At 38.2% G+C, this 14,153-nt stretch overlaps 1 protein-coding gene across 4 annotated transcripts in view; it reads right to left on the reverse strand.

The window, feature by feature from the left end:
- The window catches only part of tnr (tenascin R (restrictin, janusin)), a 230,737-nt gene that overhangs the window by 51,244 nt on the left and 165,340 nt on the right, over positions 1-14,153 (reverse strand). Inside the window, exons 14-21 of one of the 4 annotated variants that reach the window (XM_080460229.1) lie at positions 11,152-11,330; positions 10,471-10,561; positions 9,886-9,968; positions 8,028-8,130; positions 6,829-6,918; positions 4,750-4,883; positions 4,463-4,592; positions 973-1,239 (exon numbers count right to left, since the gene is read on the reverse strand). In XM_080460229.1, coding sequence (XP_080316355.1) covers positions 973-1,239; positions 4,463-4,592; positions 4,750-4,883; positions 6,829-6,918; positions 8,028-8,130; positions 9,886-9,968; positions 10,471-10,561; positions 11,152-11,330 — 1,077 coding nt within the window. Of the gene's footprint in view, positions 1-972; positions 1,240-4,462; positions 4,593-4,749; positions 4,884-6,828; positions 6,919-8,027; positions 8,131-9,885; positions 9,987-10,470; positions 10,562-11,151; positions 11,331-14,153 lie in introns of all 4 variants that reach the window. The other 3 variants (XM_080460228.1, XM_080460231.1, XM_080460230.1) reach the window with 3 other exon arrangements.

Raw genomic sequence — 14,153 nt, forward strand, 5'->3', positions numbered from 1 at the left:
ACTCATTCCTCTGTTTTATAGCAAAATCTGAGCTGTTGCATTGCACCCATCCTCCCCTCGCTTCTCTCTTCTTCCTTGTCGTTCTCTTCATTGAAATATAATTTATACGTAGTTTGGCAAAGGTCTCTCTTGCTTGGGATAAACCCAGGATCATGAATACATATTTCATCCATACTCCAAACAACTGACACTTGATACCAACCGCTGAAGGACATTAAATGGCTTACATTTAGCTGTGCCTCAGAAACTGTCAAAAACAAAAAGATGAAAAAGTAAAACCACGTCTGAGGCAGTCTCTAATTACAAAACCCATTCTGCTGTCCTTCTGTACAAATGAAACAGCATTTTTGCAAATACATATTTAATTTAAAATCACTTTGCATTTCAATTTTTCAAACGGATCTTCCTTCCTTTGCCCACTTTACTTCATACATGCTAATTGACCTGCTTTAAAAAAAATAAAAAATTACAATCCTCCTTTATATTGAAGGAGGACTCAGGGAAATTGCAATCAATTTTGAAACTAATTATTATTCATTGGGTCGGAACTTTATTTAAAAAGCTAATTAACCACTATTTTTTATCATTCCAATTTTGTAGTAAAATAATAACAAAAAGACATGCCCAAAACATCCACAACTAAACTTTAGCTCACTTGTTTTTATTTATTAATTAATGAAACCAGAAAATGACTTCATTCATGTCTTTTACTCTGAATCTGAGCTAAATTATATAGCTGTGTAGCTAAAAGGAAGGAAATCATAATGTAGTCAGATTTCTTGAAAGCTTCAGACTGATTTCATAATAAAAGCTGAACCTCCTTCCTCTCATGCAGCTATGTGAGCCACATATATATATATATAAAAAAAGGCTGCATTACCACCAAAGAGAAATTCAAAAATTGTGACAAACCTTCCAGTCGCAGAAACTCATCTGTTTTTGAACCGCTCTCCGTGAAATCGAGGCTCTCACCTGTTGTGAGTGACGCAGTAATGGGCTCGGAGGTAGCGTCTCCCTGTATTGTGATTAGACTGACGGTGTATTCAGTGGATGGGAGCAGCCCCTGGACCAGTGACCGCGTCTTGGAGCCATCCAGCGTCATCTTAGAGGTGTCGGTCCCGTCGGCGGAGCTGTAGCTCAGGATGAAGAGGTCAGCGGGCGGCGCCGGGGCGCTCCACGCCACCGACACCGAGTCCGAAGTCACCTCTGACAAGTAGAGGTGGGTTACAGGCCTGATTCCTGCAGGGATGTGGGTTTAAAGGTCACCTCAGGGCTTTCAATGACAAGTTAAAAAAAGATCCAGCCCAAGGCAGGAAATGAAAAAGAAAAAAAGAAAACAGTGGCTGTCTTTATGGCGGTGACAGACAAGCCAGTCAGTGATGGATGGAAGCCGTCAAGGATGGTATAACAGATCGTTTATAATACAGAGGAGAAAATTAGTCTTGGGTGTAATCTTGATGGGGAAGGTGAGAGTCGGAGCAAAAACCACAGCCATGTGGAAGTAATGATTTAATTGGCCATAAAGAAGAGAAACTAATGAGATTATCCGCCATTAAGATGAAGATGTGATGGGACTGTTCATAATAAGGAAATTGGGAAAAAAAGATGATAGTAGCAGATGCTGTTGTCATAATATATGACCTGGACGAGAGATGATGTAATGCATATGAAACAGTGCCGCAGCTGATACAGCAACAAATGCAAGACGATTTGAATTTAATTAGCCATGTGTGGATGCATAAATAAAAAAGGAAAGTGTGGCAACACTGACTTCTCCACTTCTCTCTTATCCAGATTAGAGGCATCCTGTGGATTCTCCTCACTAATCAATCAAACTATGAAACCAGCTTTGTTTACACTGGGCTGCATTTATATTATTCTTGGTGAACTGCTGTCTCAAAATCATCGATCACAGGCTAATCTGCATGTGTTAGTGTCCTGCACAGTCAGCAGTTATTAGCGTCACACAGACCCCCAATACATTAGAGTTGACCAACACAGCTCAACTGCATCTTTGTGGAGAACAGCATAAAGGATTATTAATAACAAACAGAGCATGTGTGGCATTGATGGAGATACTTGATGCAGACATCAGTGATGAGCCATCGACAGAGTGAATGGCTGCAAAGACAGGAGGCTGACGCAGTCGGTGCACGCCGAAGGAATGAAAGAGTCTGGAGATAACAATGTGTGAGTCATCCTCTGTAGGCCTTAATGACTTCACAATACACACAAACAGAAGGCAAAAGATGAAGTGTATATGAAGAGAAACTCTTGTCTTGCAAAGTGAAGCAATTAAAAAGAAAAAGACCTATAGTGTTGTCAGTAGTGCAGTTTGGAAGTTTGGAATCTTTACTGTGAGCACTGAAAGTTTGTGCTCAACAAGAAGGGTTAAATGACAACATGTTTCAATATGGGGTCCAGTACTGTTTAAATCTTGCCCAATAACGACAGACGGTTTTTATATTTGAACCTGATGTATGCATTACTCATTTGTGGGTATGTTTCTTGTGCTTAACATTCACATTAAGAAAAGTCACCAATTGCACTCCAACCATCTTTTATTTAGATTTAATCACTGACAAATATCAGTTACGCTACTGTGGTCAATTAAGTGATGGGGGATGATGCATTTGGATAAAGTGAGACAAAAATAAACAAAAATGTCATCAAATAAACTGGAGCTGACTAATCAATGCCCAATATTATCGTGCTGTCGGAGAAATATAGTCATTTCAAGACATTTCTTTTGTCCCGTTACCAAAAGTTCAGCTGAGTTTAGGCAGACAGATGCTGCTCATATGGCCAACTGAACAGTGACTGAGGAGCTGACAGGTAATTCATTATTTTCCCTCTGATTGTCCTGATCTGTCATGATATCATCCTCTCATCTCTTTCCAGGTGGTTAAAGAGACGTTAGCAAAGGAGGCGTAGACAACAAAAGATGATGATGATGATAATGTGGAGATGATGATGATGATGACGATGATGGCAAAAACTGCCACGACGACCACAGTGAAGGAGACAGAAGACGGCTGATGAGGAGAAGAATGGTAAATCTGACAGCAGGTAAGCGCACGCCACTCATTTTGACACCGCTCTTTGTGCAAGTGAAAATCGAATCAAGCTTTTTTTGTTGTAAAAATAACAACGCGCCAGCAGAGCTGAGGAGACTGACAGCCGAGCCCACTCTGTCAGCTGGATAGACATCTTATCCAGAAGTCTGGTTAAAAAGGAGTAAGTTTGCGATTGAACGGAAAGCGGTAACATCAAGCCGAGCCGTGCAGGCAGGCAAACCAAAGAGTATGACAACAAAGCTGGCAGGATGTGGTGTCGAACACAGATCATAAGAAACAGAAAGACAAATACATTGAGACGTAAAACTGAAGATACATAAACCTTTGCAACCAGCTCATTAGCTCACTCAAATAATTCAGCTTGGTAATTGCTTCTTCAAACTATTTTAGGCTCAGACACTTTCTCGTCACAGTCACTATTCGACTTCTTTACACATGACAGATGTTTTTTATTTTTTTTTTTTCGTGTAAGGATCAGTTCCAGGAAGGCTGAGTAACCCTGGAGGGCTTCTACAGCAACTCCCTCAGCCCGTGTTTACACACACTGGCGTTTGTTGTTAGACGGAGATGGAAGCTGAGGTGACACAACAAGGTGTAGTATAACAGAGTAGCATTTCCATCAAAGAGCAAGGAACATGCGGTAAACAGAGGTATCATGACTACAAAAGAAAAACCTTGCATAATGCCTATTTATTATTTTTGTTCCTTAATTTTTCTTATTTTAACAGTGAAGCAGCAACAAGCTGAGCCTCAGATTGCACACTAGGCTTGTTTCATGAAAACAGGTAAAAGCATGCACACACTGCAGTTTGCACTTCCATGAGTGTGTAAATTCTTTAAGAAACATGTTATATTTACATCTATATTCCTAAATTCACAATTTCTATAATTAGACATATTTTAACAATATCAAAGAATATTTCCTTATTTCTTTATTATTACATCTTCTTTTTAAATAATGGAGGCCACCTGAGTTTGCAGGTATGACTTTCCACTGTGTTACTACTGTGAACCCTCAGTAGCTCCTAACGTGTAGTTCAGGCTACTATGAATAGAATGGGTTAAATGCAGAGAAATGATTCCCTCAAGGGGATGAAAACATTGTGCTTGGAAATCTTAACATGGGACATTATTAATGGATGCAGCAGAATTAATATGACAAATTTAATCAAAATCAGGTTTCAACAGACCAGACATTCGCCTTATGTCTTTTTTAGGCTTTACTGATATCTTATGGATATTATACATGAAATTAATTGAAAGTTAATTTAATCTAGTCTGTTGGGTTCACATATCATGATAGAGTTACTGCCTCTGGTCTAATACTCCCAAATACTTTGAACCGTTACCTACTTGAGTATATAACTTGTGAGTATTGTCTCTACCTGTGAAGGCGTATATGGTCGCTGCAGTACTCTGCTGCCTGCCTCGTCTCGCTGCCACAGTGATGGTGTATTCGGTCCCGGGCTCAAGGTCTGTCAGGGTGGTGACGGTTACATCTTTGGGGACAGTGAGCTGGAACGAGGAGGATCGGACTCAATGCAACTGCGCTACACAGGGCCGTCTCACAATAGCAGGCCTTGTATGGTCCTCAACAGGATGATATACCGTAAACATCCGACAGCATGTTGCATCTATTATCTGTTCAATGCCCATCTGTTCGGCTCTTTACCTCTGTGGTGACGCCGGAGGAGGATGTGTAGGTAACCTTGTAATGGTCAATGGGGCCCTGGACGACGCCCCAAACCAGAGTGATGGTGTTGTCTGTGGAGGCCGTCACAGTCAGATCCAAGGGTACATCCAGGCCTAATGGAGCGCAGGAAGAAAAACTGGATTAAACTAAAAGCTGCAGTGCAAATAAACAGTTGCAGCAGAAAAATGCAAAATGCCATTTTGAAAATGCACATTTTGGCATGAAAACAAAAGCAAAATGACTCAGAACTGTCTAGTTACAAAGATGGATGCTGAGGCAGCTCCTCAAAGTAGGTTCGCAGGGCTTGTTGCAGTATGAGTGAACACATTACTTTATGTTGGAGGAGAGTAAAAGAGCCAAGCTAAATACTAAAACACTTTTTTAACAAGTACAGTTTTTGTCATTTGATCAAACCTTCTCTGGTGGTTGATTATGGTTGATTGTGACGTCACTGATACACCAAAGTAACCACTCAATACGCACATATTCATGAAACATTATTATTAGATAATAATAATAACTTTTCATATCGTACTGAGACAATTTTATACATTTTAAAATGACATATTATTTTATACTACGAGCTTAATGTAAAGGACGTTTCGCAGTCTAACATAAGAAAGGTTTTCGTAATACTCTGATAATGTTTCTATTAAGGTGGAATCTGCTCTCCAGTAGTATTATTATTACAACAGGAAATAAACTTTTGTTAATTCTTGAACAGGGAGGATCAACATTAGTCTTATTTATCTCATTAAATAAAATTACATGCCTTTAATTTGTTTGACTTAAAATCTATTTATTGCCTTGATGACCGCCATATTTTCTTTCACAGTGTTGTCATATTGTATGTGCTTCTATTACTTTTGTTGCTGAGTTTGTCCTGTCCTGCAATAGTGACACAACTGGCCTGCTGGATCATAGATGTTTATTCTCTCACTAATCTTTTATACTGCTGCGTTTGTCTGGATGCTCAGAGAAGAGCTTCTTTTCTCCAGGCATTCAAAAAAAATCAAAAATCAAAGAAAGCTTCAAGGAAAAGCCTGTTCATGGAAATTATGCTTTCAGCATCTCAGACTCGCAGTAACGTCAGTGCTGCAGTATACAGGGGATCCAGGAGCTGGCGTCATATTCAGTAAACCAATTTGAGAGGGAGGTGATGGATGTTGTGGATTTTTAAAGTGCAATAAAAGTGCACAGAAAGGGGCTGGAGAACGAGCATCTTTTGAAGGCAAACAGAGGCATAATTTTCCCCAAGAAATGTGAAATAACTTCAGCCATTAAAACAACAATAAACTATAGGAGAAGGGAAGATGTGGTTGACATCCACCGTGATGGAATAGATCAGCAAAACACTTGCATTCAAATCTAGAAGTGAAGGTTAAATGGAGTTTTTTTTTTTTTTTTTTTTAATGCCAAACAAGTCAAAGCACAGTAATAATTCAAATAGGTTATCGAGCACCAACATTAAAGGCAAGCCATGAGTGAGATGCTATGCATTAATGCAGCTTTAAAAGGCTGTAATGGAAGCTTCGACCTGTGCTCATAATGTAAAACAGTCACATGTTCCAAAAATTGCTTTGCTTGTTTTTCTTAAAATGGTCTGTAATGGTTAGAATAGAAGTCTGGACCCAAAACATCTAGATAGAAAGAGTGAGATAGACCACTGTGAGATTTCACTTACTACATTGTTGTTAAAAAGGACATTTGAATAAATGTGCTTTTGAACAAGATTTGAAGGAGGACATCAAAGACATGAGCTCAGGTGATCCCAGAACAGCGAGGCCCTCACGACCAAGGCCCCCGTAGATTTTTATTCTAGTTGAATGATTCATTAAAAAAGATCTTTCACGGGATCTCAGCCTATATTTAAAGGTGATTTAAGCTTCAATCATACACCGAGAGACCATCCTCAAAGTGACAATTAAAAATTCTGTGAGAAGCCTGACAGTGGTGTTTTGTATTAGAATTAAGTGGTTATATTATATGTTGGATCAGGTTAAACCTGAGGATAATAGTTACAATACAATTGATTCTTGTAAAGAATATTTGACTCACCCGTTCTGGCGTTCATTGTTGCTGGTGTACTCTGGTTGATGCCTTTCATGGCAGAGATGCCGATACCATACTCTGTGCCTGGCAGCAGGTCTGAAGCACAAAGACACATCGAAGAGCACTGACTGTATTCACAAACAGAAAAGCATTTTAAAAAAGTACAACTGAAAATGTGAAATTTTTCCCTTGGCCTTTTTTTGGAAGTAGACTGGAGATTTGGAATCGTTCCTGCTTGCAAAACCTCATTTTGGTGCCAACCAGGGACTCAATTGTCAGTATAATGGTGTCCCAGATGCTCCAAACAAGGGTTAATTGCAACTACAGAATACAGCTGATTAATGTAGTAAAAATAAAATTAATACTTGACATCCATGCATCATCCTAATCCCAAAAAAGCATGTAACTCACAAGTTAGTGTCGCTTAAAAGGGTAGTAAACATGCTTTCCTACAACTATCAAACAAGCAACTAATCCACCAAACTTAAAAGTTCCTTATTTTTTTTTTTTTAAATTTAAATCAATATCATGAGGTCAGGGTGAATTTTCTTTGGGATATTTTCTGAATAACCAACAAACTGCCCAATTGATCAGCTTTAAATCAATTTTAAATCAATCAAGTTTCCCAAGCTGCAGAAATGAAAAAACAAACAAACAAACAAACAAAAAACTGTTGATGAAAAAGTGAGGGTGTGAATGACAGAGATAGAAAATGAGAGTGACAGAGAGAGAATGAGATCGGAGAGTGCATCGATTGCAATGGCCAAAGCGGATAACACAGGGACCTTTTGCGGCTATTCTCATGCAGGCCATGCCCTTTCTCAGCAATATGGCCTTTCAGGAAAAAAAGACACACACACACAAAAAAAAAAGAAAAAACATCCCAGCTGACCCCTTCTTTCTGACAGACTTTCAATATGGCCGCAGGACAACAAGCGTTTCAGCAGATATGATCAGAAACCCAACAGCTAACTGTTAGCTCTAGAGATAATCCTGCCATGTAAAACACCGGCACTTCCAGGCTTTTTTTGAGTACACACCAGACACAGCGTGATAATACAAAAGGATTCTGGTAAAGAAAACACAGTGGGGGAAAAAAACAACAACAAGAAAAAAAAAAAAACAGCCCTGCAGATGTTGCTGATAAATAATTCACGGAAAAAATTGACTGCATGATAAATAAAAGAAGAAAACACATCACTTACCTGTGAGAGTAGTCTTAGTGGTCGCTCCCTCGTTGCGCGGCACGATGACTTTATCATACTGATCTCCTGCCAGAGTGCTATACACCACCTGGTATCCCTCCACCTACATCCAAACATGCATATTTAAATATTTACAACGCAAACCCATTTGAAACCCAGGCTCACTAAAATGTAGGGAATACAAGACATTTACAACCGGTTGGCACTATCATTTCACTGCGCATATAATTAAATGGTTTGATTTGTTTCTGCCCGGCTTATTTGGCTCTTGGTCAACACTCCGCAGCTCTGAATCATGAGGATGAATACATTTGCGGTGCTAACGGGCATCAAGTCAGGCTGGCTTCACGAGTCTGAGCGTGATGTTGGTGAGGCCCAGAAATATCACTGTGACTACTGGCTGAAACGACGTGATTTATTACGTTCGCATTCAAACTAAAACACCCAGTGACCGTTTGCATCCGGCGAGGTGTTTTGTCCACTGCTGTTATTGATATTTGCACAGCTACAAGGAGGCAGACACACCTGTGTGCCCTGATAAAGTGCTTAAGGAAGAATGGGATGGATAAGAACTGGCTTCCCTGCAGGTATTCAGGATGTGTCAAGGTGTCGGAGGATTAAGAGCAAATTGGTTGCTGTTTTGACAAAAAAAATAAAAAAATAAAATAAAATATATATATATATATATATATATATATATACACAGTCTCAGTGATATGAGGGGCACAAAAGGTTGAGCTGAGAGCTTGTACAAGTATTTTAGGATAGTCCACTTTCTTTATTCAACCCATCAGTACCTGAAGCGGCGTTATGCATACTAATCATATTTGTGTACCTTTCCTTTTAGTGCTGAACAGGACAAAAGTTTAAATTGCTTTTTTTGGTGAAAATTATTGTAATTAGTTTATACCAAATTTAGCCCCAATTAATCAATAGACGATGCACAGAAATATTGGGTTACATTTTCATAGTATTAGTTTATCGTTGCACTTTGAGTGATGCTTGCATGTTCTCCCTGCGCATGGTTCAGCTTTCTCTTTGTGCTGCGGCGTGACTTATAACCTATTATTTAAAGTTAGAAAGATTAAGAACCATGACATAGAGTAATAACAAAACATGAGGTTCAAACACACTGGAGCTCTCCTTTATACATAAAGGTAACATTGATTCAGTGGATATTGCTACGAACGCATCCTGAACATCTAACTTACAATAAAGTGATGAAAATGAAGAACTCGTACATTTTTCCTTTTGAATTATTTCACCTTTACTGACATTTGGATGGTCTTTCTTCAGGCACTGGACAATTTCAACGATAGAAAATACTGTGTGAATTTATATGCTGGCTATTTTCAGGTCATAGTCTGAAGAGATGAATTAATCTAAATTGTACATGTCGATACGATTGTGTGTCAATCTGTGTTAACTGTGCCCTTTCCTCAGTGCGATCTAGGTAACAGCTGGTACACAAGATAAACAGGTTATTAAAACTGGTCTCCTAATTTCCAGTCAATTCATGTTATTCCAAAATGGATAAAATTTTTGATGATTTGAAAATGTTTAATTTGTTTGCTCTTGCAAAATATAATGCAGGAGAATATTCAGTCACATTGACATAAAAATGTGAAGAATCAGTCATATACCATATTACCTGAACGCTTTCTATATATATCTTTTTTCATAACTGTGACTGGATGCTTTAAAGCATCTGAATACATTTTGAAGAGAAAACACAAGAAAATTAACATACAAATGAAGAAAATTGTTGTCCTGAGATGCAAACGACATCCGCCTGTTGTGCAACGTGGCTAAAAGGCAGTCAGGGTGAATCAATAAAATCTGATTCGTGTCTCATTACCTCAGCCTCACTGTTATCCCACTCAAGCTCCAGCATGGTGGAGGTCTTGGACACGAGCCGCAAGTTCTTGGGGGCATCGATCTCTGAGAAGAACGATAAAGCTGACAATGTTGGGGACACAGAGACCAATTCTCAGGGATTGTGAATGAGCCAGCATCAGCAGTTTAAACAACATCACACATAGATACACATCAAGTTAAAGTCTCATTTAGAAGACTAATCTCCATATCAGTGATGGCTTTGTTTTTTTTTTTTTTTTTTTTAAATAATTCTTATGCCAAAAGCCATTTACTGCAGATTTTGCTTCTTTTAACTAAACAAAAAATATATTTATTCTATAAATATATCTGCACAAACACATTTCACTCTACATGTAGCTGAAAGTACAAAAAAATAAAAATACTTTCTGCTGCGCAAACTTCAATAGAGCCAGAATTATGTAGCACAGATGTTCACTACCTTATCGGATACAGATAAACAGGGTGGCGTACATTAGACCATATGTCATTACTGCTGTGTGCTCACAGGCAGCCACAGGATCACAAAACAACACTATCACCACATCTGCCTGCTGTCAGACCTCACCGGTTGTAAATTCAGTGGAAATGGATCCGCTCTCGTTTCCTTTCCTCACACCGCTCACAGATACTTCGTAACGTGAGCCGGGACGCAGAACCTGTGGCGGGAAGAAAGGAAACAAAACACACTCAAGTATGTCTAATCTTTTTGGATTTTTTTTTTTATTCTTTTATTTTAGATTTCTATGTCGTTTGCCACTTGTCCTGTGACAAACAAGGTCAACAACAAGCAAAAACCACTTTATTTTAAAGTAAATATTACTCAACTCCTCAGTACAGTGTAATATATCGAAAATATATGAGTTTTTTTGTGACTTGTTTTGCAGGTATCAAGTACTTGTTTGGGTGCAAAACGTTCTCATTTCTAAAATAGCAAAAAAATTCTTCTTCTTTTATATCAGCTGAGCAAATATATATAAAATTCTGAACACAAAAAGACTCACAGAGTCAAAGAAAGAGATCTACAGTCAGTAGATATTTCACAAACATTCATTTAAAATAGAAAACACTTGAATTGCTCCACATTTCCGGTAAACACACTGTACGCTACGAAGTTGTAAAAATCCTCACCTACTGACGTACCAGAGGTGTTATCATAGAAGTGACTCTTTGACTAAAACATTTGATCTTTTGGAGATCGCAATCATTTCTTCAGCGTCTCCTCACAGCTTGTTGCACACACACATACCTGCAGAGAGTATTGGCTGAGTGTGGGCTGAAGGCGGAAGGTGGTCCGTGGCCCCTCTCCTCCGACGAGGCCGTAACGCAACACGATCTGATCGATCTTGGCTTTGGGTGGCGTCCATTCCACAAAGGCCACGGTGTCTGACACGTCCCGCACAATCAGCTGAGTCGGGCCATCAATCACTGCAGGACAAAGACGCCTGATTAAAAAGTGTCCTTTTGCCACGATTAGAAAGAAAGCTCAGTCACGAGGGAGGGGACAGGAAGTAGACTTTATGGATGTCTCGCACTCGGAATATTAATTTGTGTTCCTTCTTAACTTGAAATGAGTACAGGTTTATATGTTAAACTACAGGTTAGAAGTGCTTAAGTGTACTTTCTCAGTTTAATCAAGTGGGTAAAATGTCACTAATGTGCTGCGGGATAACAACATTGTAAATGCGGCATTAGAAATAGGAAATACGATTAAATAAAATAAAACAGGAAAGTATAGAAACAGGATTGATCCCAATAAAATGTGACAAAATGGTTAAGAATAGAATGCAACAGTTTATATATATATATATATATATATATATATATATATAGTAACAGAATATAGTTTAACAAACTGTAGTACTAAATCATGTAAACTAGTAGAATAGAATAGAATAGAATAGAATAGAATAGGGAGTCATTGGAGACAAAAGAACAAAAAAGCTGAAAAAGTGAAAGGATGCCACTAAAACTTTGAGATGACAAGCAAATGACAATTGTGTGGATTCAGTAGATAAAATTCCATTTATATCATCAACAAAAGAAGCTGAAGCTTTCAAGTTAAGTAAATAACTTATGTGATTATAAAACGATTTTAGTTTGCACATATTTCTTCTTCCCGAAAGTTTGAGTTATTCGAGCTTTCACGATGGTAAAATGTGGATTTCTTATCTGTTGAAGATGCTCTGACAGCAAATGAAGCAAAACTTATCAGAGCTGTCACCACGCCGAGACAATAGGCTTTATCAGTGCGCAGTGTAAAATATAAGCTGAGATTCCTTCATGCTGAGTCCCACAAAATGGAAGTTAATAAGTGGGAAGAGCTGAAAACGCATTAGGAAAAACACGAAATGTTTAAAATCTGAAAATTCACTTGACATTGTCTCGGTACACGGTCATTGTCAGAGCGTCGTCAGCAGTGTTCACACATTTCAGTCAAGGTAATAGGGTGTTAAAACAAGTGATAATTAGCTCTTCATTTAATATTTCAATATTTATCAGAAATCTATGTTGTTAAAAAAACACTTTACTTGACGAGTGGAAGTCTGATAAATGAAAACGTGTGACTCAAATTAAATTGTGCTTATGCTACTCAATTGGTAATAATTAGCACTTGAATAGTGTATGGGAAAAAAGAAACAAATAGACGAACCATCAATAAACGTTTGAAGAACTCACAGACAAATCAAGCCACGATGGATAATTCAGCTCACATGCTTTGAAAGTGAAACCCCCCTGTTGTGCTATGATAGCATAATGAATCATTGATGGTGGCCCCGGGGGGAAAACTCCTATAAAAAAGACCTTTGTCACACACTGGGCGCCCTTCCTTAGTCATTCTTTGAGTATTTTTGAGATCTAAATAAATCCCACACTCGACTCGACATATTGCAGGTCCACCCTGATCCTTGATGTATTAGAAATTGGCCCCTTGGGTCCCGTCCTAGAAAACTTCCTGAGGAAGACAGTTCCCACATCAGCTCTGGTCTCCCCGTGGTTTCCCACTGACTCTTCGCTTGCGCTTCCTCCGTCTCCAAGGAAGAATAAATCTTTCTTCTTAATAATTCAGCGACTTCAAATTTGTCTCTTCCTCTGACTTTATCCAATAAGGTGCCATGCAGCGGGACCGCAGTGAAAAATTAATGAGCGCGTGCCATGAATTATTAATCAATACTTAATTACAACCCGTGAAATGAACAAAGACCTGACAGGAAATTGATGGTGTTTTGACTGCTGACATCAGAGACTGAATTGTTATAGACGAGGTTTGAATTGGATCTATTACAGCTGTCTAAGTGGTGTCAGCTGGGTGAAGGGTGGGTGCAATACCTCAGAGGGGTTTACGTTTGTGACAAGAACGGTAGCAGGCCCAATACGTTAGGGCCACGCTCGCTGCTTACTGTTCCGGGGGTGAAATATCTTGATTTGTTCTGCAATTTTAGGTCAAAATAATGGAGTGATTTTTGATTACCAATTAGAAAAATAAGTAATTATGTACATCCATTAATCATTTGTTATTCTTTAAAAAAACTAACAAACAAAAAAAAAAACCCCACCAAGCACAGTTTTATTCCAGCTTCTCAGATATGAAAATAGTAGATAATTCATATAATAACTGGCAATAAAACACTTCAACAAGTGATTTTGATAATGAAATAAGAGTGAGCAAACACAACAGGGAGCATGCATCCTGTGCAGTTTACACTGCAGCAACTAATGATGGAATAATGGCCACTTTGAATGTAATAAACCCAATGACATAATAACTTTCTAATAATGTAATGAAATAATTTTTTCTAAGAGATAAGCATCTTATTTAAGTATTATTACAATATTGTCTGGACTTATTACATTTCAAAAAATTTTTTTTGAAAATGAATATAGGGAAAATATTATCATGACAATGGATCACATATTGTGCTTCACCATTTAGTTATTCCATTATTGGCTTTATTACAGTTAAAATAGTCCAAGTTATCACACATTAACAGGAGGTATCATGTTATTGACCATTACTATTTTATAGGTTGTTACAAAGGATTGTTTAATCCACCACTTTTTTTTCTCTCGTTGAATAATCACAGTTAAGTTTACTATTTAAAAGCCATTTTATCATCCCTGTATTTTATGTTTCCATGTTTTGCCTTCTTATCGCTGTATCAATCTACTGGTGAATTGTATCTACCTAAATGAAATGTCCATCATAAATAACATGTACTTTAATGTAATGTGAGGTTGGAGATGATGTGA

This window comes from Lipophrys pholis (genome assembly GCF_963383615.2).
Source record: "Lipophrys pholis genome assembly, chromosome: 1".
In the NCBI taxonomy this organism is placed as follows: Eukaryota; Metazoa; Chordata; class Actinopteri; order Blenniiformes; family Blenniidae; genus Lipophrys; species Lipophrys pholis.